Source organism: Andrena cerasifolii, chromosome 9 (assembly GCF_050908995.1).
Source record: "Andrena cerasifolii isolate SP2316 chromosome 9, iyAndCera1_principal, whole genome shotgun sequence".
NCBI lineage: Eukaryota > Metazoa > Arthropoda > Insecta > Hymenoptera > Andrenidae > Andrena > Andrena cerasifolii.
The window spans coordinates 407,402-432,366 of record NC_135126.1 but is presented as its reverse complement, the minus strand read 5'-3'; the positions used below and the strand labels follow the sequence as shown (position 1 = coordinate 432,366).

Here is a 24,965-nt window from a genome sequence, read left to right as displayed (position 1 = left end):
TACCACAAAACTTTAAATGCGTTTTTCTCGAAACGACAGTTTTATACTTTGCGGGCAATGTAACTAAAAAAATATTCAACCAATCGACTTGGCCTTGTGCACGGATATTTGTGAACATTTTCTTCATAGTACTAAGTTATTGGTATAATGATATTGTTTAAATAAATAACTTTTTTTTAGACATTTAAGGCAAAATTTCGTTGGAAACAGTGAACTTTTTATTCAAGAGGCCGCCATTTGTTCATTTTGCATCTTTTAAGTTTCAAATTTCTTCATTCTGTGCGTACACTCATAAACTAAAAGAAAATTGTTCGATTTTTGGTTTCAGATGAAAGCAAAAGACGCTACGTTGCCCGCAGTGCAATAATTGCGTCGCCAACGGACTGGGCATAACTTTGTTATTTGCCACTCTTTTTTAATAAAATTTTTTTGTTATATACTTTAACCTGTTAATACAATATCCTGAAAGTTTCAGAAAGATCTATCAAATACTTTCTTTAAAAAAAATTCCCGAAAAATGCCTCGATTTTCATTTAGTTACACAAGGTCCCCCCTTAAGGGGTTACACACTAGGCAGTCCCGAAAAAAATGAAAATGATTGTTGCGTTAGGCCTTAGTACACGAAAGTTGTGTCTTGGGATCAATAACCACTATGCGAAATTTCAGCCTTGTGAGTTAATATCTTCTGTTCCGGCAAGAGCTTTGAACCGAATTCGACTCACGATGAATCATTCGAAAGCTTATTAAAAAAGAAACATTTGTGACAATTTTCAACTTCGTATCTCCACCCGGAGGGTAGTAAAGGGCAAAAATAGGAAATCAGGTTTTTGTCGAATTTCTCCTATACTAGGGGATGAAAATTTTTCAAAAAAATCAGAGGCATTTCTGTTATCGGGGCACATGTTAGAGAATTGTTTCAAATTTTTAAATTGAAAAACCAAGCTGTGAAAAATAAAAATCGCCAAAAAATGCTGAAAAATGCCGATTGTGTATCGAAGCAGTCTTGGCACTATAATTATATTTTTACTGTAAGTACGTATCATTGTTACTATTGCCCTGAATTTTTTTCAGATTTTTCAATTTGGTGCGCCGCAGTTAAAAAAATTAAAAACCGATTTTTTCGGCGTTTTTTCCGTGTCAGAGTAACTTATACGTCGAATTGCTTCATGAAATAAGTGTTTTATGCGATCTTCAATGTTTATACGTACAGCAAAACATCATAGGAATTAAAGAAACTGAAAAAACCGAATCATTTGAAACTATGTTATGCGCCTTACATTGTAAAGTATCTACCGTATTTTCCAACAGCGTCGGGTGGCGCAGCGAACTGTGTCGAGCTGCTGTACCGCTGCGAACTTTTTAAACGTAGGTTCGAGCCTCGAACTTCCAAGTCCCTTAGGCTAAGTTTTTTATCGTTAATTACATATATTTCCTAACTTTACGACACAACGATCAATATTTATTTTCAAATGTTTTAAGAATATTTGAAAAACATATTAACCTGAAATATACGTAAATATGAGTTTGGACTGCTTGTTATGCCGCCGTTTATCCTGTCAATTACGGCATTATTTAACAATTTCTACATTATATTAATATGTGAAATTGGTTTTCAAATCTCTTACCTTTAACAATTATGGATGGATGGCAACAAAAATCGTGTCCGATGTATTCAATCGTCATCGCTGTCTTCATTAATTACCGGTGTCACTTGTTCACTGGTGAATATTTTACTAAGAATTTCTGCAGGTCTTGCAATTTTTTAAAGGTACCGAGCATCGGATAAGTAATAAATTATTGCAGCTATGTGTGAACAGCACCCGACGGTGCGGTTACCATTTGCACATTCACAACAATAGCGCTTTATTCCGGAATAGCCTATTGAGTTTGGTGCATAATCAATATAACATCTGTAGGTTTTGCTGTTAATATGTCGTGATCTTACTTCGAATTTAATAACATTCTTCCTCTCTTTAACACAACGAAGATTAATATTATTCTCTTCATCCATCAATTCTGCTAAATATGAGATTGCTTGAGACAATTGATGGGAGCCAGTAAACAGAATTTTGAGATCTTTCTCTGTCATTTCCGGAAAATCAAGAAGCTCGGTAGATGATAGCTGATTAAATGGAATCTTTCGTCTATTCCAATGTTGATTTTCCACTTCCACTGACAAAGAATTCTCAGTGCTTTTTTTAAATGACATTCTTTCTACTATTTCATCACAGAGATCTACGTCCGAATTTAAGCGTTTCCCGTATGTATTATTTAAAAAAACACGCTATTCTACAATATAAACTGACTTTTGGAAGTAACTTAATATATACCGGCATAACAAGCAGTCCAAACTCATATTTACGTATATTTCAGGTTAATATGTTTTTCAAATATTCTTAAAATATTTGAAAATAAATATTGATCGTTGTGTCGTAAAGTTAGGAAATATATGTAATTAACGAAAAAAAAAAACTTAGCCTAAGGGACTTGGAAGTTCGAGGCTCGAACCTACGTTTAAAAAGTTAAACGTAGATACTACGGGTAGATACTTTACAATGTAAGGCGCATAACATAGTTTCAAATGATTCGGTTTTTTCAGTTTCTTTAATTCCTATGATGTTTTGCTGTACGTATAAACATTGAAGATCGCATAAAACACTTATTTCATGAAACACTTCGACGTATAAGTTACTCTGACACGGAAAAAACGACGAAAAAATCGGTTTTTAACTTTTTTAACTGCGGCGCACCAAATTGAAAAATCTGAAAAAAATTCAGGGCAATAGTAACAATGATACGTACTTACAGTAAAAATATAATTATAGTGCCAAGACTGCTTCGATACACAATCGGCATTTTTCAGCATTTTTTGGCGTTTTTTATTTTTCACAGGTTGGTTTTTCAATTTAAAAATCTGAAACAATTCTCTAATAGGTGCCCCGATAACAGAAATGCCTCTGATTTTTTTCAAAATTTTTCATCCCCTAGTATAGGAGAAATTCGGCAAAAACCTGATTTCCTATTTTTGCCCTTTACTACCCTCCGAGTGGAGATACGAAGTTGAAAATTGCCACAAATGTTTCTTTTTTAATAAGCTTTCGAATGATTCATCGTGAGTCGAATTCGGTTCAACGTGCACATTTGACCATCTTAACCGGCTATACTTTTTCGAAATTTGAGTAAAAATTATAAAAAGGATCTTGACGCCCTCCTCCCACCCATCCTCCCTATCCCATCCCAACCACCCTACCTTATGGATTAGAAGGCGAAATTCGATAAATATGTCCTAATCGCGAAAGGATACTCGAAGTCGGGTTTATAGACTCGATGAAGTGGAAACATGAGATTTGTACTCAAAAGCTGGCATATGACTGCGCGACTCAAGGGTGACCCGAATGAAGCCATCCCTTGCGTCGTCTCCAATTATTTTGCTGGGTGCCTCTGTTACGAGCTTTAGGAGCTTGCTGCCAGCACTCTGCGCACATTATGTTCTCTGATGTCTGTCATCGACAGTTGTCTCTGGCATCAGTTACCATAGCCAAAAGGACGTTTTCTGATAAGGCGAAGTATGCGTTATTTGAAATTATCTTATCAATGATTTACCTGTATTTCTTGGCTAAGTAACGTGAGGATTGTATAATATAACATAATGTTGCACCGGGGTGTTTCCTCGCTGGCCAGCCTGGCGCAAAAGAGAGAATAATACACGGACGTATACGCAGCATAACTATATTTCAGTAGTAGCTATAGGTTTACAATGGTACAAGCTAAACCCCTACGTCCGCAGGCTATGGCGTTCGGTACAAAACAGTCCCTCTGGTTGATATGCCGATCGTCCTTCCGGGGAGCCAACCTTCTTCTCTCCTGAACTGCGAGCACCAGCAGGCCATGCACGGGCCTATACCCGGTGCTCGCAACAATATAATATAATATAATATGTTTGGCTATGTTAACTGATGACGGAGACAACATCAGAGAACTTGCTGTGCGTATCGTGCTGGCAGCACATGGGAACTAAAGTCGGTAGAAATCCGAAAATGTTCTCCACCTTCGTTGAATGTTGATGCTACCGATTATACTGACTTGACCAATTGGGACGTATGTCCAATAACTTCACCACGTATATTGGACTCGGTTGAAACTATCTCCCTGAAAAAATTGCTGGAGGATGAAGGGATCCCCAAATCCTGGGACTTCGAGACACACCCTTGGCACACTCAGGCTGTGGAGCGTATGGAGCTCGTAACAGAGGCATCCAGCAAAGTGATTGGAGTCGACGCAGGGTATGGCTTCATTCGAGCCACTCTTGAGTCGTTCAGTCATATGCTCGCCTTTGAGTACAAGTCTCACGTTTCCACTTCATCGAGTCTATAAATCCGACTTCGAGTCTCCTTTCGCGGTTAGGACATTTTTATCAAATTTCGCCTTCTAATCCACAAGGTAGGGTGGTTAGGGTGGGCTAGGGAGAAACTGCACGTGTAGTCACCGTCACGCGGTGAGTTCTGACTCACTCTGTTGCCAGATGGGTGGATCATTTTCATTTTTTTCGGGAAGGCCTATTACACACTCTTGACAAGTCTGAAACAAAGGTCATTTTTATGATTTTGTTCATATAAAGAAACGCCACATTTAAAAATCAACACATAGACCTTGTTGTGTATAAATTAAGCTATATTCTGTTCAAAAAGAATTTTGATATCTTATGAAATGGTGCCATAGCAGCCCCTTCTCCCAAGGCCACTTCATAGTTAGATACAATATTTGCAGTACCAAAAATAACTCAGAGATTATTGGACCGATTTGAATAAAATTTTACAGGAATATTCTTAAGACTATAATGTAGGACTTGTCGGCGCCGATTTTGAAAAAATTTATTTTTTAGTCTTAAGGGGGTATAGGACTATTGAACGACTGAAATCGACGGTTTCTTGTCGGTTAGATTGCTTAGATACCAAATAATCACCATACCGGCATTTTCACAGTTTTTTATGTACGCTTTTACAAGTAATGTAAAATAAAAAAAATTGTCAAAATGTTGAAAATTATTCAAGTTATTTTTAATTGGTGTACATAGTCCCAGGTGAACCAATCATCTAAAAGCAAAATGCTTTGGGCTGAGTAATTTCTACACTAATAGTTATCGCGTGAAATTTTGCTGGGTGAATTTAAAGAAAAATTTTAAAAATTACACACGGATCAATTTTTCCCCACATTTTTATGGGGAAAGAATCTTGTTTAATCAGTTATGAAATGTTTTACAAACATCTAATGTTGGTGCGGAAATTCCACACGATAGAGAAAGGAAGTCTACAGCTTCGGTTAAAATTTTAAGTGAAAATATTCATTCGTTTAACAGTTATGATGTACACCGTGTTTGAAAATGTAGTTTCGAGATAAACGGCTTCAAAGTGTAGTCTCCTACGCCAATACCGATCTGCGAGGCCGTTACTCGACGGTACACTCAATTACGTTCAGCGCTATAATTTCCGTAATTTTTCGAATTTCTTCACGAAACATTGTTGTAAATGTTCACAAAGCATGGCACTTTCAGAATTAATAATAATTTAAAAAATCGGTTATTCAAGATTTCAATAGTCCTATACCCCCCCCCTCCCCCCCCAGAATATTCCTGTAAAATTTTATTCAAATCGATCCAGTAATCTCTGAGACATATTTGGTACCACAAATGCTGTAGGGTTACGGTACCTAAGATCGCCTAGCAAAAATTCGTTTCAAAGTAAAGAGAAATTAATCATTTTTCATGTAGCATAAGTTAAAATCGTTGAAACCTATCAATTTTTAATTAGGAATTAAAAAAGGTAAGACATGCAAAAATCCGATCCTGAAAAAAGTGTACCTAATATCGCCTACTCAAAAAATATTGATTAATTCATGTATATATGAGTTTTTAAAGTCATTTTCACGTGTGCTTTTATTATTTCTTGCTCTATAAATGTTTTTTACCCATCTTCGATTTTATTTTTATTACAAAAATATAGAAATAGGATTTTTCAAATATTTTATTTTTTACATTCGGATGTACATATTGGGCAAATAATAGTACATTGCGTGACAAGGGAGAAAAGAAAGCGATTTCGACGAGTTTGCTGCCCGAGCGCAGCGAGTCTCTCCCTTGTCACGCACGATACTTTTTTCAACACCTGCGTGAAAGGTGTGTTTTTGATATCCTGCTGAGCGATTCGCAAAAAAATACAAATGATCGATAACGATTAGTTGAACAAATGCATCTTCATACCATAGGGTAACACCAAACCACGGTGTAATTGACAGGTTTCCGACTCTGTATCTTTTACTCCAGCGATTTTGTGTGCCGATTTCTATTTAGATCCCCTGGCCGCCGCGAGAGGCGTCGTGACTTAGAAGGCATATACATTTGTGTTAACGAGCTTGTGGTAGTAGAGATTTTAATGGTATTACTGGGCTTGCCAGAAAAATCCTACGCGTAATGGAGGGGGAACATGCCACGCATGCGCGTGCTGACGCATTTGACTGAACCTTGACGTCGATTGGTTATTGTTTTCACGTCACGGGGTCAACACGCGCATGCGTGGCGTGTTCCTCTTCCACTACGAGTAGGAATTCCATACCAGGCCTGTATATAGCTATATGTTCCATACAGGGCCGTTCCTGGCGGGGGTATAGAAGGTGCCCCCGCACCTGGGCGGCCAAACGTAAGGGCGGCCGCAGGCCGTTTATTATATGTAAAGTTTTGACTAATAAGACTAATAACCGAGATATATATATATATATATATATATATATATATATATATATATAATTTTAAACAGTTATCGTGCTAAAGAGTATAAAAGTAAACACTGCATATCAAATTCTTAATTAAAAAAATATTAAATTAATAAGGGCGGCAATATTGTTTTTGCATCTGGGCGGCCAAAACCCAGGAACGGCCCTGCGTGTATATATATGTAAATACCTTTACAACAGCCACGAAATCTGCCGGCCACCAGAAGAACTAGGACGAAAAAGTCACACATTCTGGACAGGAGTCGGAACACCTGTCTATTACACCGTGCGCCGAACTCCAGTTTCCTTGGGAGCAAAGTAAAAAATTGCGAGTACGCATGCGCGTAAAGTGTTTTTCCCTTGGGAGAAAAGTAGAACACGCGAATACGTCTGAAATTGGTCATTTTGCTCCCGCCCAGCAGGCGTAAAAAAACACCCATTTTCATGCAGATGTTGAAAAAAGTTTATTTCGGTTGCTCCGCACATTTCATGACCCCACCTGCAACAAACATTGCATCGAAACCATTGTTCTCCGGTAGGCGGTATTGAGAACACGCATACTGCTAAAAGGAAAACGCTATTTTCATTGCGAAAATTATTTGAATCGATTTCTACTAGTAGATATTCTTGCATGAATTATTAGACTTACCTTCTCCGAATGTGATGTAAAATTGTGGAACTCCAATAAATTTTTACACAATTAAGATTCTCTAAAATAACTTCCCTTTCTCTAATTGTTGATCACATGACGCTTCAATTACAGTATGTCTTTCGACATAGGTTTAGGTATTAATTCAGTGCATAACCGATTAATTGTAGTGCTTACTTTGCGAGATATAGTGATTGGCGATATTAGGTACGGTCACCTTAACTGTGAGGAGGCCTTGGGAGAAGGGGCTGCTATTTCACCATTTCTTAAGATATCAAATTTCTTTTTGAAAAAGGTGTATATCTTGATTTTTAAATATAACGGTCTGTTTTATGAAAAAAATCATAAATATAAACCTACTTTCCGGCCTGTAAAGGGTATGTAACGCCTTAAATTTATTTTAATTAGCATTTTGGACATGTTTTAATAAAATGAAAACTGATAATATGCAGTTTTCACTGTTCTTTTAGATTATTTTAACAGTAGCCCATATTTAGACCTCATTTTCAAAACCGAAGATTCGTACTGTTATTTTAAATATAGAATTTGAAACAATTGTTACTTTTTTCACCTTATTTCACTTCCGCATAAAAAACTGAATATATTGAACATACAGATTCAAGTGTCGGATTATAAAACTCTTCAACAGGTGTGGCAAAAATCTTGAAATAAAAGTGGTAGCCCATATTTGGACCACTTGCTCTAAAATAAATCTTATAACGTGAGTTTATTGATAGTCACCCCAAACTAGTAACTCGCGCGATATTAAGTTTGCGTGTGATGGGAAGAGGCGAAAGCAGCTTTCCAATATACAACACGACTGCGATCTTCGAGATACTTATTGAACTAGAGTTTAGTGGAAATCGAAGAAAGTTTCAGCTAACTATGAAAATTGGGAAGGAAGTTTATGACCGACTATTGAAATTAAGTACAGAAAGTTGGAAACATTAGTGGCGAATACACAGTCCCAGATAATTTGATTAAAGAATCGTGCATTCAAACAGCTGTTCAATCGATTCTTATATCTAATGTATAATCGATTGTTGCTCTAAAAAAATTAAGGCTGTTTCGCCACAAATTAACTTGCACGTGAAATATACCATGTAATTTAATATTATATTTACACGTCGATTTATATTTAACTTGATCAGTGCTGAATTAACCAATAAGCAAAATAAGCACATGCTTAGGGCATCGAGAGAAAGGAGAGCAGGCTCCATAGAAATTTTCTGAATTTTAAAATCTTTTGTTAGAAAGACTTTTTAGTCAAATTTTTAGTCGAATCCTACATTGCGTTGAAGTGATCATCCTATATCAGGAGGCCTCAAAATCTTTTAAGTGCTTAGGACCTTTAGAGGTCTTAATCCGGCCCTAAATTTGACTGAGAGGCGTAAAATAATAAGAAAAGTGGTAGTACAGGTAACAAATAAAATGGAAGAAAAATTGCCTGGATTTCTGATGCAATTCTGAGAGATAGCAAAAATACTAGCTCAGCTTCCGAGTTACAATTGAAAGGTTTACTTCAATTAGAATCATTGTTATGCTTTCAAGAATAATCTTGATGAACACAGGATGTTTGTCCATTCACCGCGCACGAAATTAATAAATAATGATGTCCTCTTGTCTGTCGCCGCTGTTTACTTTCATAAGCTCTTAATCGCGTGTAATTCTCATTCATGCTTAATTATTATTTACCATAGAGAGCTGTATGTCGTTTGATTTCCGAGCGCCTAGCCACGAAAACGAAAAGCATCTTTGAGATTCTCAGTGAACGAAACAGTATTTCTCTTCTTATAGGTGCAAAGAAATTTTTTTCAGAGAAAAGAAACATTCACATTAATACCACTGTCCAACAAAATTGAACCTTTTTTCTGTTCTGTAACATTCAATAGCCGTCTCTCATAGGTTTTCGTGCGCTGAAAACGAATTCACAAACCGTTTGTCACCATCACCCTCAGTTTTTAAGAAATTCGATATTAAAAAAAAAACTGCAAATTTTCAACATTGAACATCTTTTCTGTCGACACGGTAATAGTTTACTCGGTCGGTTGTTCCGTCAAATTATTCTATGAACCCTCCCGAATACAACGATATAAGTTATTATTGAATTATAAGCATTTAAAAATAAGTTTAAACGATCAAAGGGAACAGGACACCCGAAATGCACCAATTTTTGCGGATATCTTGCTATATATTTTAAAAACTAAGGGTCTAGGAGAAAATTTGGCTACTCCACGCGATGCAGCGGACATTTTTCCTTCGGAAAGCCTCAACAAAAGTGGTAAGACATATTTTGTTTTCGATACAGAAGCGAAATAGTTTGGCAAAACGTGTAGCGTTGACAGCGGTAGTCAACGGCGGCGCGCGATACACTGCCTCTCAGCGTCGCACAATCGCTTAACGCGCGTGACTACCACTGTCGGGCGCCGCACGTTTTGCCAAACTATTTCGCTTCTGTATCGAAAACAAAATGAGTCTTACCACTTCTGTTGATGCTTTCCGAAGGAAAAATGCCCGCTGCATCGCGTGGAATGGTCAGATTTTCTCCTAGACCCTTAGTTTTGGAAATAAATTGAAAGATATCTTCAAGAATGAGTGCATTTCGGGTGTACTTTTCCTTTTGATCGTTGTTTAAACATATTTAAATGTTCATAATCCAATAACTTATATAGTTGTATTGGAGAGGGTTCATAGAATAAATTGACGCAACGAGCAACCGAATAACTATTACCGTTTCGACACAAAAGATGTTCAAAGTTGAAAATTTGCAGTTTTTTTTCAAAATCGAATTTCTCAAAAACTGAGGCTGGTGGCGAAAAACGGTTTGCGGATTCGTGTTCAGGGTGAAAAACTCTACGAGAATCACCCAGTGAATATTGCGGAACAAAAATCGTGTTGGACAGTGTACTTAAATGCCAACATTAGCTTCTTACAACAGCGATGGGTACAATTCATAGATCTTTGCAAAAAATCATTCTTTCTTCTTTCCCATTCCTCATCGTCCATGTTTTCTATCTGAACTCTGAATGCCACAACTTGAACGTGGCGAACGTTTCTTTAAAAGTATGCAATCTTTTAGCATAATGCACCAAACTGGCTATCGAATATTGATTTTACGTAAGACGGTTCACCAGAAATAGCAAAAGCTTTGTTTTGTTTGCAGTGAAAGATATAATTAAAAATTATAAACAAAAGTCGAAGGATTTTGTACGCTGAACATGTTATGATAGAAATCTTTTCCAAAAGTCATTAACTAGGATTTTATATGAAATTATTATCGTGCCTCCATAATTCTACGAAAATGTTCGCCATTACTTCGGACACCTTCTCGTACTTTTCACGGAAAAGATGATAAAGTACTTTGCTTGCGGTGGACCATTCCAAGTAACAATACCAGTGTCCAATATTCAATACACCCGGTGCATTCTAACTAGTTGGAGTAAATAGTTAAAACGTTCCAAGAAGTTAGATCTCGTTAACTAAAAGCTGATTGGAACGCAAGCGAGATGTGATTAGGAGGAGTTAACAGTTCGCACTCTGCACGCCATAATTCTTCGGGCATAATCGTTTGCATGTATCGAGGCAATTATCTCGAATTATTAAAAAACGGAAGGTTAAAATATGATTGTTTTTTTATGGATTGAAGACATCTGGTTTCTGTGTGAAAAATGGCTGATCGTATCAGGACATATCGAACAATGTACTACTTAGTTATTCTAGGAATAGCGCAAGACCGGGCTACTCGATGCAAATGTAACCCTTAACCGGCTGAATTGTTTTAAGAACACATCCGGCTGAAATCTGTCCACCGACTGCGAGCAAAATGTAACCGCATTCGATATAGAAAATGATTAAATACAGAATTTACTACTATATACGATAAAATTAAAGTTCAAATATTTATGGTTAATTGTAACAGATAGCAAATAAAGGAGGATTATATTTTAAGAAAAATATATATATAGAAAACGTTTCGTTTCCCTGACAAGAAACCTGCACGATTAACAGTTTGACGAACGGGGATATAAATTAGTGTTCTGACATAGCGTCACGGAATTCATCCGTTATCTCAAAGCTAAAGCAGTTTTTGCCCCTTTTGTATAAAGATTATTCGTAGGAATTGCAGCATTGCCTTTAAAAGAAAATGAAAGAGACCTAAATGGTTGTGGTCCTCGAGATGTTAATTAATAAAATGATTCTAAAATGAAACTATTATAAGAGCAACACGAAACTAACTTTTAATTGTTTCAGTTAATAGGATAAATACAACTAGCATTTTATAGACCACTGATTGCTAATTGTAATTAAGTAACTGATGCTCAAAATGAATCCTTGCCACTATTATATTGTTTAATGGTATCGCCTGAAATGCTACGATTATTTCAAATACATAAAAATGGATTTCAACGATATTTGTTTAAGGATTGTTTTTAATCATAAATAAACCGAAAGTCCAAATACAATTCCAATGGCAATGTAGATAACTATTTATATATTTGGTTATCGTTTTAATGGGCCGCAATAATCGATTATTCTGGTTTCAGTGGCATAACATTTATATAAATCGCGTTAACTGATACTGTTATCGTATCGGAGTAAATTATGTCTTTCAATATTTGGTATTTTCAATTTTTCTTGCTTGCGATTCAGAAGTATGCTTTTATTTCAATACGAAGTATCGTTTATAGATTGGTAAAGCTTATTATATCCGTGTATTCGACGGCATGATTTTCAACCTCTGAAATTCACGCTGGTCACTTTTCATACGACCGTTCATGTTGGGTGGGTTAAAGGATACCTACACGGCGCGAAAATTTCTTTACGCTCAGCCTGAGAACGGTGGAACGTTATTTAAAATTAAATGATAAGTAATTCCGTGTAAATGGTACACCGTAATATCGCGGCGCGCTCGAGATGAGTTAATGCACTCGATATAAAATTCACTCTGTCGCCCAATTTTCATCAGACTAGCAATACCAGATACAATTAAATCCTTTTTACCCGGGCAATATTTTAAACGTCCTTCGTGATTTTACACTGTATCGACAAAGTACAAGATAAATCATTGGTTTTACATTTAAAATAAAATATAACTTAACACTATTCCTACCGACACTTCACGTATACCTATTCCTACCGTGCTCTGTCAAATGACCGGTCTCTAGCACAACATATATTTTTTAATATAGAATGAAGATAATAGTCAATTTGACAGTATAAAAATATAGTTTCTTTTATTCAGAAGTATATCATGTACATACGTATATTTGAGGAAAAGTCGTGAAGTTTAAAAGCGATTCAATTACGTTGTATATAGGAAATTCTAATCGAAATTTTAAAAACGATCGTTTCACCGGTCGTGGTAGGAATAGTGTTAAACCCCGACTTACTAATTCAATTTAACAAAAAAAATTAAAAGTCACAGTAATTACATATTTTAATCTCGACTCGAAGAAAAGTGTTTTCTATGTTATCATAACTATTAATTGTGAATTATTTACGTATTTGTAGAGAGAGATTATGTCATGTTTGCCAAGCCTACTCCATACGCATGCAATTATTATGGAAAGATTGAAGGGTAACGAGTAAATTGTCAGAAAATTGAACATCAAGCCACAATGAAGGATTTCGAATGATCAACGTCGACGAAAAAGCGGAACTAGGAATGAAACTCCCTACAGCGCGTTTACCTTCCGCAATGCGTCAAAAAGAGTTTTCAGGTTTCATGAGGGGGGTGCAATATACGTGAAACGTGGGAAGCTTACTTATTTTAAAACAGTGCAAAGGAATCAATGCGCGATATAATTAATTATAATTAACTAGCTCAAAGTACCCGGCGTTGCCCGGGTAAAACTTTGATTGCCCCAGAGTGCCAAGGGGGCGAAATAAGGGGGAAGGGGATGGATCTCCACATTTCATGATAGCCTATATATTCCACAGGGTTTAGAGAGTAATTACGCAAGATTTGGCCCAGATCGGTTTAAAAAATCTGGATAAAAAGTATCCTATATGTTATTCCACGTGTATACAAAATTTCAGAAAGATCCGTTGCGTAGTTTTGGCGTGATTGACAAGGGAACATCCCGAACCCGGAAATTCGAAAAAGATCTGAAACTTTGTGAATATGTAGAGAATTTCCTCCTGATTACAACGCAATTTTTGTTTGCTGCCCAAATTCACTCTAAGGGGGTGTAATTGACCGCTGAAAATCCGGTTATTTAGCGATTTTCTGTTATAACTCGTGGACTGTAAAATATTTTTTTCACCAAATGGTAGATCTAATTAAAAGAAGTAACTTTTGTCTTTAAACTTTTTTTTCTATCTCTTACAGTTCGCGAGTTGTAACGCAAAATCGGAATAAATAGCCGAATTTTCAAGGATTAATTTCACCCCCTTCGAGTGAATTTGGGCAGCAAAGAAAAATTGCGTTGTAATCAGGAGGAAATCCCCTACATATTCACGAACTTTCAGAATTTTTTTAATTTTCGGCTTCGGGATCTTCCCTTGTGAGTAACAAGCATACGAACGTCCGAACAGTTTCGCATTTATTATATCAGTAGAATTGCATTGAATAAGAATAATGTAAATGAAAAAATGTCTGTGTCGTTTGAAGCAAAGCTAAGAGATATGGGCTAGGTAAATATCTTCGGCGCTAGTGATCCTCTAGGGAGTGATCGGAACAACGTGTATCGTCGCTGATTGGTTGCCGCGATTTTGGAGCAAAAACGGAAGTAGACAGAGAAAGAAACTGTTAAAAAAGAGAGAGGGGGAGACAGAGAGGGGGGAGGGAGAGAAAGGGAGGGAGGGAGAGAGAGAGGGAGGGGGAGGGAGGGAGAGATGGAGATAGAGAAATTCTGATAGAATGAGATAGATGTGTTTATTTCCGGTTTTGCTCCAAGATGGCTGCGGTTATACCGATCACTCCCTAGAGGATCACTATTCGCCGCGGAGTGCTCGCGCCGTATCGCGGATTTTTTTTTAAATATTGGGAGTATGCGGGCGGCAACTGTTTAAGATTCAAACGTGATATATGCGTTTTGTAATTTCTTGTTTAACGGGTTGTACGTGGTTACGGGTATAATGTAAATACATATAAAGTGAAAGTTGAGGTAATTAGGGGCAAATTCCACTTACGCCCAAATCGCCCGTAACTTTCGTTAAGCTAGGTTCTCCTGTACGCGACTAGACCCAACGTCGAGAATTTCGAAGTCGATTTTCTCGAAAATGAAGCGCGATATGAAAAGAAGTTGCTCTTTCTTTTTACTTAAAACAAGTAAATAAGTCGAGAAAAAGGAATACAATTTTTTGATACTGCGCTCGAGTCATCTTCGAGAAAATCGACTTTGAAATTCTTGACGATGCGTCTAAGGAATAAGTCGTGTATAAGGAAACCTACTCTAATGAAATTCACGGGCGATTTGGGCGTAAGTGGAATTCGCCCTACGCATTGTTTAAAACTCAAAACTATTATAAGTAAGTACACTGTAAACATTACATAGGGTTTTCCAATTTCTGTACAATTGTTTTATTATGTACTAGCTATAATAAACCCTATTATTTCAGTCAGGACTATGTGCACATACTGATACATAGAAATGAAGAGTTCTTAGTGGACGTTATACCTAAAATTGAAAGACTTTATTACGAATATTTTATAAAATTATTGCCATCGCCTTGTTGCGTGGCCGTCCAGTGAATTTTGTACGGAGTTTACCCTTTAAGGGGTCTTTCCACTATGACGCCCTGATAAAGTACCGCTGTTTGGAACTTTTTTTGTCACAAAAAGAATGTGTTTACTAAATTGAAGTTTTTTCTACATATTAATACGCGCTTTGAGAATACAAAATTATTTTTTTCATATTATTTTAATGCTTGCTTGCGTCGAAATAAGTGGGTGTAATATGCGCTGTAAAATAAAAGACGCCTCGACTGCACGGTCGATTTTGGAGGAACCGTGTGTCGGAAACCAAGAAACCAAAAAAATTTGTAATCAGCATAGCCGTCGCTATGGCAGGGACTAAGATTAATTACAATGATGAGAAATTAACAAAATGGGGGACCTCAAAGTTGAACTATCGAAATTAGCTAAATTTTTTAATCATTCTGCGACACAAAAGATGACAAAAAAGCAACGAAAATGTGTGACTCTAGTTCGGGCCATAGCAACAGTTATACTGATTACAAACCTCCCTGGTACCACCGCTCCAGATACATAGTTCCTTCAAAATTGACCACGCAGTCGAGGCGTCATTTTTTTCACCGCGGATATTACACCCTCCTATTTTGAGGCAAGTATGCATTAAAAAATTATGAAAAAAAAAAATTGTTGTATTCTCAACAACACATATTAATGATTAGAAAAAACTTCAATTCAGTAAACACATTCTTTTTGTGACAAATAAAGTTCCAAACAGCGGTACTTTATCAAGGCGTCACAGTGGAAAGACCCCTTAACTAAATTCAAACATTTAAAACTTCCGCTAATTTCACCCTCATTCCTCTCCCTACTATATTCAATAGGGCGGAGCGGAAAATTTAAATTTGAAACCGAACACAACTGTAAAAAATTTTTGGAAAATATTCATGTCTGCAGGTTTCTTTTTCCCCTAAAAGTGATTATATAATCAGCTAGTATATAATCATTTTTTGGAGAAAAAGGAACTTGCAGACACGAATATTTTTCAAATTTTTTTTTACAGTTGTGTTTGGTTAATCAAAAGACAACTATCCCGCACTCGGGTCAACTGAAAATTCAAATTTAAATTTTCGCCTATATAGTATCGCTCCGCCCTAATATTCAACCATGTCATACATTCGATTAATCGTCCCACTTTTCAAAAAAGTGACCGCAAGGTGGCGCCCTCCACAGTACTTACCTAGCCCATTGGCAGTTTGATGTAAGCCCAGCTTAATGTTTCGATTGTAGCTTGAATATCACACTGGTGATTTACATGCTTCTCACGGGGAATTTTGAACGAATTCCGGGCACTAACAAGGCCCAGATCAATTCCCTTGCTTGTTATTGCAGTAAAAATGATATGGGAATTATTGATTTATCGCGCTACTCCTTTGCAACGAGCCTAGTGGTGATTAACAAACAGGAACCGTGGACAATAAATTTTTACCTCTTAAATTACAAAAGAGCGAAGCCACGCAAATAAATAACTAGGTACCGATAAATACAACATAATACAGCATCTCCATATTTATGTTAAGACCATCCTTGATGCAACACAAAGCATATCGTTAACAACTGTTAGAATGTGTGATCGACGTAGGCTTACGGAAGAGATTCCCCAATCTCTATATGTATGTGTGTGTGTGTGTAGAGCGCCCAGAACTTTCGGCGTTCCTTTTCATTATAACAGTTAGTCTTAGTCTTTGTGTTGATATATACGCAACAGGAATGTTGCTGTCGCGTGCCTAAATCAGTTCTTTATATATATATATTCGTGTATCCGCTTATTGCGCTCATAGTAATAACTTTATTGATCTATACACTTCTGGACACTAATATCAACAACTCTACCCCTCCAGAAATCATAAGTTACCTCCAAACATGTGGAAAGTCAAATTCGAGGCTGCCAGTGGCGGATAAGCAGTTGCCACCTGGGCCCCTGCCCAAAAGTCCCTCCAGGGCCAATCTCCAAAAAAAATTATGATTAGATATAGGTAGCCAAACACTTCATTTTTTTTCAAACTACTATACTTGGCCCGTTTTTAGTAGACTCCCTCTTTATTTTCGCGGAAAAATGGGCCCCTCAGAATGTTTGCCACCTGGGCCTTTTTTCTTAAATCCGCCACTGGGGGTTGCAGAATTAAATCTGAGTTGAGTATTGCTTGAATATTGAACGTACCAGCTTCTTCCGAATCAATACTACCATAACTTGCTCTCGCGTTGATTCGTTCCGAGAAATACCTTTGCAAGCGAGTACTGTTCCCAGGACAAGCCAGATATAAGATGGAACGTGTTTCGTCTAATAGCGAATTACGATTGAAAATTCATTACCAATGTTACCGCCATGTTTTGGAGTATGCTGGCTCTCGTTTCTGAATCAAGCAACTCTTTTCTCATGCGTGAAATATTGTAAACAACCGAGTTGTCGTTCGAGGGAGAGCAGCTTTTAAGACGACGTTCGCGGAAATCCTTCGGATTGCTGGCCGTGTCCCATCGACGGCTAACGCGCGGTGCAACGGTGTGCGATTAGAAATTACCCGAAGGAAATGCAAAGCAGTATGTGACAGCGGCGAATAACCGAGGAATATGTCAAAGTGAAACTACGAAACCGTGCGTGACATCACGTTAATCGATATAACAGGTTAATAGGTCAGTCGGTTCTCGCGTATTCGAATTCATTGGTAAGAAGGTAGGCAAACGAGGAAGAATAAGCGATCAAAGGGAACGAAATTGCACGGGCACCAGTAACTCAGAGAGTTTCGGGAATGACTTCGCGGATAGGCGTACCGAAGAGGAACACAGAATAAATACGCACCTTTCATTTAATTTATTTCGTAGTGAAACGAATCTTCCGTGGAACACCAACGACGGGGTACGGGCGCAACAAAGCGAGATATCACTTCACCTTGGCACTATATTCCACAAGAATTATATCACGATTGTCATAACAAAAGAACACATATGAATATGGCTGGTGACGGGTAATTATTCTGCCTATAGCACTTTCACGGCACATTTTGCTGTCCCCTGATGATACATGATAAGGGGGGGCCTATTTTGTAAAAATGGGAGACCCCTTCTGTACTTAGGGAAACGTGCGTGCACCGTACGCGGATACGAAGGCACTAATTTTTTTTAGAAAAATGCACATTCGATCGAACGAAAATACACCACTAACAAGTGTCAGCCATCTTGTATTGGAGCCAAGCACAACCCAATGTCCCATAGTGCATCACGACCCGTTGCAAGAGTTTATGCTGGCAGAACTTTAGAGGAGAGACGTGAGCCACGCCATTGGCGGAACGGTTCGAACGGCTGCTTCCCATTGGCTCAGACCCTGCTGGTGATTTTCCATCATGTCACGGTGATTCTTTTCAAATAGATTCGATGCAAACCTGGCTAAGATTTGAAATACCTACCGTATTTTCGAATATAGTATTAATGTAAATGCAAGGGAAATAGTATTTCGAACATAACATGGAAAATGAAATAGTATTTTTCGAGTATTAGGCGAACTACTTAATGCCTTTCTGCAATTTAAAATTAATATCACCTTCATTTATTATGGTATAATAATGTGGGACGCGTACATTAGATACTTTTTTAATTAATTAAAATGAAAAAAATATACAAAGTTGAAAATGCTAGACTAAACATAACATCGGAATTTTTACGAGCAATGTAGAGTGGGATATAAAATGTCATGCTAGCTTTGTTTGAACATATTTATTTTAAGCACACACTGTATTACTGAAATATTAGTATAAAACATTATCAAACTTCTATTGCTATGTAGAAACATAAGATCCTTGTCTTTGTGTTGCTGGTATATTAGTACACATTTCTGAACACTTGCTTTGTGCTGGTATAAGAGCACGTGAGATCAATAATAGGAACTGTGCAAAATTACAGCGATTACTACACTACATATTAAAAATATACTGGACTGAATGCATTTTGAGCTGCTCAGGAAAGGGTAAAAGAAATCGTACGGCAAGGTGAGGTCCAAATTAGGACCTCCTACAAAATAATATCTGGACGGTCTAGATATATCGTGGAACGTAACATAACTAACAATATCTACTTTGAGTAGGTTTGTACAGTTTTCAGTCGAACACATTAACCACGACACATCAGACTCGTTAGAAAAGTTAATACCTATTCCTTGAATATTATAATTAGTCAAAGTCTCGGGCTTTGCTAAGGTGGAATACAAAATATTTAAATGTACAGAAGTTATTAATCCCGAGCACTGTATACGATCATCGACTACCTGCCCTGTTACACTATCCCGAGGAACCCTGTCAAGTAAGATTTGTGCCCAGTCAGCAGTATCGGTGCTGGTAAAATTGCCTGACTTTGAAACATACGTACTATATTGATCAGTTTCAGTAACGTTGCGTAAAGAATCCATCATCAGAAAACGCATAGTGCGATTCTGTAACTCTGCGCAAGACGATGCTTTAAAGTCGCTTAAATGTAACGATACGGAGCATCTTAATTTAACATCTTCTCCAAAGGCAACAGTATACCTATCCATTCGATTACATTCGCCGGTTTCTGTAGCTACAGGCAATGTTAAATACCTATCAGTTTTATTAAAGCTGATGTGCCTAGTAATCACGTTGTTAGTCTTATTTGCTTTTAAAGTACCAATGACTAGTGGCTTTCCAAAAATATAGCCAGGATTACCGCTGAGAGGGAAACTTCTTTCCTTATCCAGTCCGGCCCATTCGTAAACTATTTCGAATTGTTGATAAAATCGCCGAGAAACGTTGCCTATATTAAAATATACGCCAATGCTGTCAATTCCCATAGAACCATTGTGAACAATCGAATATCTTACACCCGTTACAATATTTTCACAAGTTCCATTGCGACAGGATCCTGATATCGTGGTATTGCTGCACGATCTCCAACGGTCTTTACAATAATAATTGGTCAGTGGGAGGCATACGTTCCTGGGACAAACCTATAAGTGGGAAATTGAATTGTTATTTTGTTCGAAACGGAGGAGCTTTTGAAAAATATTCTGCGGGTACCTGATCCGATGTTGTAACGTAGGTTTCGTTAAATACACGAGGGGAAGTAATAATAGTAAAATTATTGAACTTCGCCGGGAAAAGGAACTCGTTTGTATTATTTAATTCAGTTTGCAAGCACTGGCCTTTCCATTCGCGAAGATATTCCAAGATTTTCTTGAATGTACACAAATCAGTAAATCCAGATTGTAGCACTTCTACATTGTCGTAATAAATATTTGTTTAAAAAGAAAGTTGATATCGATATTAATCTTGTCATACGCGTAATGATATAAATATACCGAAAGGTTTAATATAATTATTATGTAATTTCCATATGACGTCACCATCTTGATATGAACTAGAAGTATTATATTCAGGTACACGTATTTGGTCAATCCATTGCCATGTCAGTCTATTTGGGTTCATCGTTTCCCTTATATCTCTTTCCGTTTTTATATCCTTCATAAAACGAAAGATTCAGTAAAACGTACATTACGAAGATTTTCCAGCGCGTATGGTTTACTTCCTATCCTATTAACGCCTTACCAAATCATTGTTAACGCTGTACGTAGGCGGAAGGTTGTCATACAGGATGCAGAAAAGGTTGTTCGCCAGTTTCTCAAGTACAAATGGTGTATTATTCCGTTGTATAAAATTTCTATTATAACAATAACGCTTATCAAATAGTTCTGCCTGACGGTTTTCGCAATGCGAGAAAGCTGTTAAATGGAAGTCATTGCAGTCTTTATCACAACAGCAATTGATGTTACAAGACGATGTCTGTTGTGTGAATAAAAAATGCAAAATTTATTTATAACAGTTATTATATGAAACACTTTCTATTAAAAATACTCACTGTTAAATCACATTCGCATACATCGGATTCTATTTTATACACGATACGATTTCTTTCTTCATTACTGTACTTAATTTTCTGTGATGTCTGCATAGTTGGTACTGCTTCGAGCTTCGTAGTTTGCGTGGAATACGCAGTACTACTAGTGCCAATGCTGGTTGAATTATAGACACTCTCAACTGTGGTACTAGGCGATTTGTCCAATTTGTCATCTCTTTCCATGACTTCGTCGCAATCCGTTTCGTTTGTACACGTAAATATCTCCTCAATTTTCTTTGCACATATGAAATTGTTGCACATAAAATAAAATAACATCGCTAGAAATTTATTTGCGATCATTTTGACAATTCTATACAGATCTCATTCTTCTAAGTACATTTAGCTGGCAAGTATCTCTTGTTTGGTACTGTTTAGTAACAAAATACATTATCATCATACTTATTTACAAATAACATCCATACTTTTCAAAATTTCGTGCGAGTATGTGCAATTGAATTTTAACGGTACCCATACTCTCCGTAAGTAACTCGAATCTGTCCAAAGAGTTAACTAAAACGCTTGGTGACTTCAGTTGTAAAGTTATTCCCAAGAATTGATCTCTGAGTCTATCTTTCCAATTACCTATACACATAGGCATGTTAAAAATGTACAGAAAATAAGAGAATATTGTAACATCTTCTTGCAAAATAATTAGCATACCAATTGGTTTCCACGTGTGGCATTTTATTGAATGCAACCCAGGAGATAGAGGAATATTACAAACACCGTAGGACTTAAATAATATTCTTTCGTGCGTGTCCCTGTAGAAGATCTGCAGTAAAAGCTTTGGCGAATTTTGGAGACTCTGTGTCGTATAATGCAAATCTATGGGATGGTCCCAGATTGGTTCGTTAGTGTATAAATCACAGCTTTCTTGTGTTTGTCCTTCCTCGTAACCATTTAAAACATTCCATCCATTGCCTATACCAGACACAAAACTCATTGGTCCGATAATAAAAGAGCGATGTACCGTTTGCATAATAATAATAAACAATTACGTTACCAGCATGAAAGCTCCACTTGCATAAAAGCCGTGACTCTTTAAAGTCTTTTGCAGATGAAATCTGACCGATTATATGCAATTCAGCCATTCCATAAAATCATATTGTCTTATTCTTTTATCGAAGTCGTACACGAAGTGCGGAACCTAACACATTTACACAGATCTCTTTGATGTGTCAGAGGATCAACTTATGACACTGATCACGAAGCTGCTGTTATTGTACCACAAAACACACAGATTTATTTATCATTTTCTAACTGTTGCAATGCGATCGCTGCGAATTATGAATTATTCTTACTGAATTAAACATTAGCCGGTATAAACATAGTCCAAAGGGTTCGTTAAGTATGACCGTAAATTTCAGTTGCAGTTACAGTTGCAGTTCTAAAAAGGACGGATACAAACAAATGTTACAGTCTCGGATACACAAGTGCACACAAGTGCATTAGATGCGTTTACAGTGGGTCCAGGCCACGGTGTAATAGACAGGTGTTCCGACTACTGTCCAGAATGTGTGACTTTTTCGTCCTAGTTCTTCTGGCGGCCGGCAGATTTCGTGGCTGTGTTGCGTGACCACGCGAACGTAGTCACAGAAATGTATATAATCGATAGGTAAATCAGGAGCGAAATTTGAAAGCCGATGTTTGCGTATGATTGAGAACGTAATATTAAGGATGCGCGATGCGGGTGGCATACGTGGGAAAGATCTTGGGCAGAGTTCGAAAACGGGAAGAGGACACCAATTAATAGACCCCGAAACGAATTGCGAGTTTCTTCTAAGTCACGTAATCTCTTAAGAAGGCCTTGTCCTTTGTTAGTCTTTAGGAGTGTCGATCGACTCCAGAAGTGTTGGCGACGCTAAGGAAGTCATATATTTCCTTCAAGGGTTGTTCTCTCGATCCTCTGAGCAGAGCCCACTTTCTCTTCCCACGTGGGCACCCCGTCGTGTAACGGAAAAGCGCGCTTCCACAGAGTTTCCACCACCACCCGGAATTAGAAGGAAAGATGGACGTCGATTCGCGGGGGCGGACGGACAACCGCGGGACAACCTACCGCTTGAATTTAGCGCATCCTTCGTCCTGATTGGCCGGAGGACTGGGAGGACGTTCAAGGATGGAAGGGGCACCACGTTCGAGGAGGGAAGGTTCAACAAGGGAGGACTTCGGAACGGCAGAACGATCCTGACTCTTAATCGAAAAAGTCCAAAATTGTTCTCACAATTGAAGTATATCCTTAAAACTATTAAGAAATATATTGAAGTTTTGCCAGTTAATAATTCTATTTTATTTAAAACTCCCGCACACTCCGCGAGCAGAGTGCTTTAGCACTCCACGGGCACCAACCCGCGTTCTGTTCTTAAAATCACCGCTAAAATACGCAACACTGGCATTCATAGTCGCTACTTATTCTTAAGCAGCCATTCGGCATCCTTTACTAGCTACTAGGTTAGTAGAGGATGCCGCATGCTTAAGCATTTGCTTAAAAATAAGTAGCGACTATGAATACCGGCCTATTTCCCGGCGACGCTCGTCAGTTAGCGCACACATTATCACCGCTCCCGTAGGTATTTCCCCCGCCATCACTTAGGCACCATCTGCATGTAGCACAGATTTGAGATGGAGTGCAAAATCACTAACAGTGATTTATCACCGTGATCGTGATTTTTTTGCCTCGAGTGAATTTACTCACTGTGAATACTGTGATCGTAAATCTTACTCATGATTAAATTATTTTTTATAAAATACTTCAATATAGCTTGCACAACAATATCTGCATATAATGTAAATTTAATATTAGGTTACGTTTTCTGTATATTGTTGCGTACCGCGCAACCTCATATTGGTAATAATGCGTTTTTCACTAAATAAGGATTTAGGGTTGCTGCTAGAAAGTTGTCTGCCATGATAAATGGCCGGAGTTCAAACTCGACTCTTTTCTTAGAGAAATTATAAATTGAACTTGTGAAAGTAAAAGGAAAGACATTGTAATTGCGTTCATTTTATATTTATTATAATGTGTTAGATTTATTATATTGTCATTAAGAATATTTGTACGCGTCGTATGTTTAATTATTTAAATCATGGCCGGGGCGTTGTATGCTCGTTCAACGACAGCGAAACCAATAACATGATTTGACTTTCGATTTTTTGCCCCGCTTGAATGTAGCCCACTCGTTAAAAACCTTTTATTTTATTTCGCCGTAGAAACAGAAATAACGACGCCGGTCATTCCGTTCTGGAACGTAGAATAGTTTACACGTTTATTTTGAGCTTGTTACATTTTCATTTCATTTCATCATTTATAAGTTGTACAAATAAATATGTTAACAGTTAAATTACAAGAACACAGTTTTTCCTTTATAATTGAACTGAATTGCTACTACGAAGACGCAATTCCGAGCAAAGCGGTTCTGCGCTTCACGGGCATCAACCCAGCACCAAGCACCATCGCCGGACCGCAGGACCACGCAACAATATAACGTAAATTTGCTTTATTTAATGTTAGAAATAAAAAATAATTCAATTTTCTTTTTCTTATCTTATATTAGTATTTTAAAGAGTAAAATATTAACTCTTCCTCTCAATTTCAAAATCGCAATAGGTATTCATGTAAATATGTATAAGTATAAATAAAGTGGTGACAATTTCATTTATGTTTATGCGTGTACATAATATATGTTATATTCGTTCAAAATATATGTAGACAACTGGAAGGAACCCTTGAGAATGTTTTGAGAGAAATTGAGGATCAATGGTCCACTTTGTATATATATAGTGTCGTGAACCCAGGGAGGATGCAAGTACTAAAACTTGTATAAAAATAACACGTCTTTATTAAACAGCGTATTGGATGGGACTTCGCTGTACAAAGTGCCAGAGCTTTCTGTCTCTCGTTTACGAGATTCGAAAAGAACGTCGACAACCTGAAGAATCCTTGAGGGTTGCTATTGC

The 24,965-nt window shown here is 37.4% G+C and overlaps 2 protein-coding genes across 3 annotated transcripts in view; both read right to left on the bottom strand.

Annotated features, from left to right (window-relative positions):
• Rhogef2 (Rho guanine nucleotide exchange factor 2) overlaps positions 1 to 18,348 on the bottom strand; it is an 86,165-nt gene extending 67,817 nt beyond the window's left edge. Inside the window, exon 1 of one of the 2 annotated variants that reach the window (XM_076819335.1) lies at positions 17,908 to 18,348. The gene's annotated coding sequence lies outside the window, so the exon portion shown is untranslated. The remainder of the gene's footprint in view (positions 1 to 17,907) is intronic. The other variant, XM_076819338.1, reaches the window with a different exon arrangement.
• A 455-nt stretch (positions 18,349 to 18,803) lies between these two features.
• LOC143373182 (tectonic-3) lies at positions 18,804 to 22,448 on the bottom strand. Its single transcript, XM_076820170.1, has 8 exons — positions 22,015 to 22,448; positions 21,672 to 21,932; positions 21,419 to 21,593; positions 20,973 to 21,333; positions 20,663 to 20,896; positions 20,416 to 20,575; positions 20,135 to 20,331; positions 18,804 to 20,064 (listed from the first exon to the last, which is right to left on the bottom strand). Exons 1-8 carry the CDS (start codon positions 22,100 to 22,102, stop codon positions 18,976 to 18,978), a joined length of 2,565 nt encoding a protein of 854 aa, XP_076676285.1. The 5' UTR covers positions 22,103 to 22,448; the 3' UTR covers positions 18,804 to 18,975.
• Between the last annotated feature and the right edge of the window lie 2,517 nt (positions 22,449 to 24,965).

Bases quoted from the DNA above. Each gene is read 5' to 3' on its own strand.
- LOC143373182 (XM_076820170.1), bottom strand. From the start codon at position 22,102: ATGGCTGAATTGCATATAATCGGTCAGATTTCATCTGCAAAAGACTTT. The intron at 21,334-21,418 runs GTAAATAAGTAT...CTTAGAAGAATG, and splicing joins GAAAAGTATGGATGTTATTT to AGATCTGTATAGAATTGTCA. The intron at 20,576-20,662 runs GTAAGGCGTTAA...CGTTTTATGAAG, and splicing joins ACAGCGTTAACAATGATTTG to GATATAAAAACGGAAAGAGA.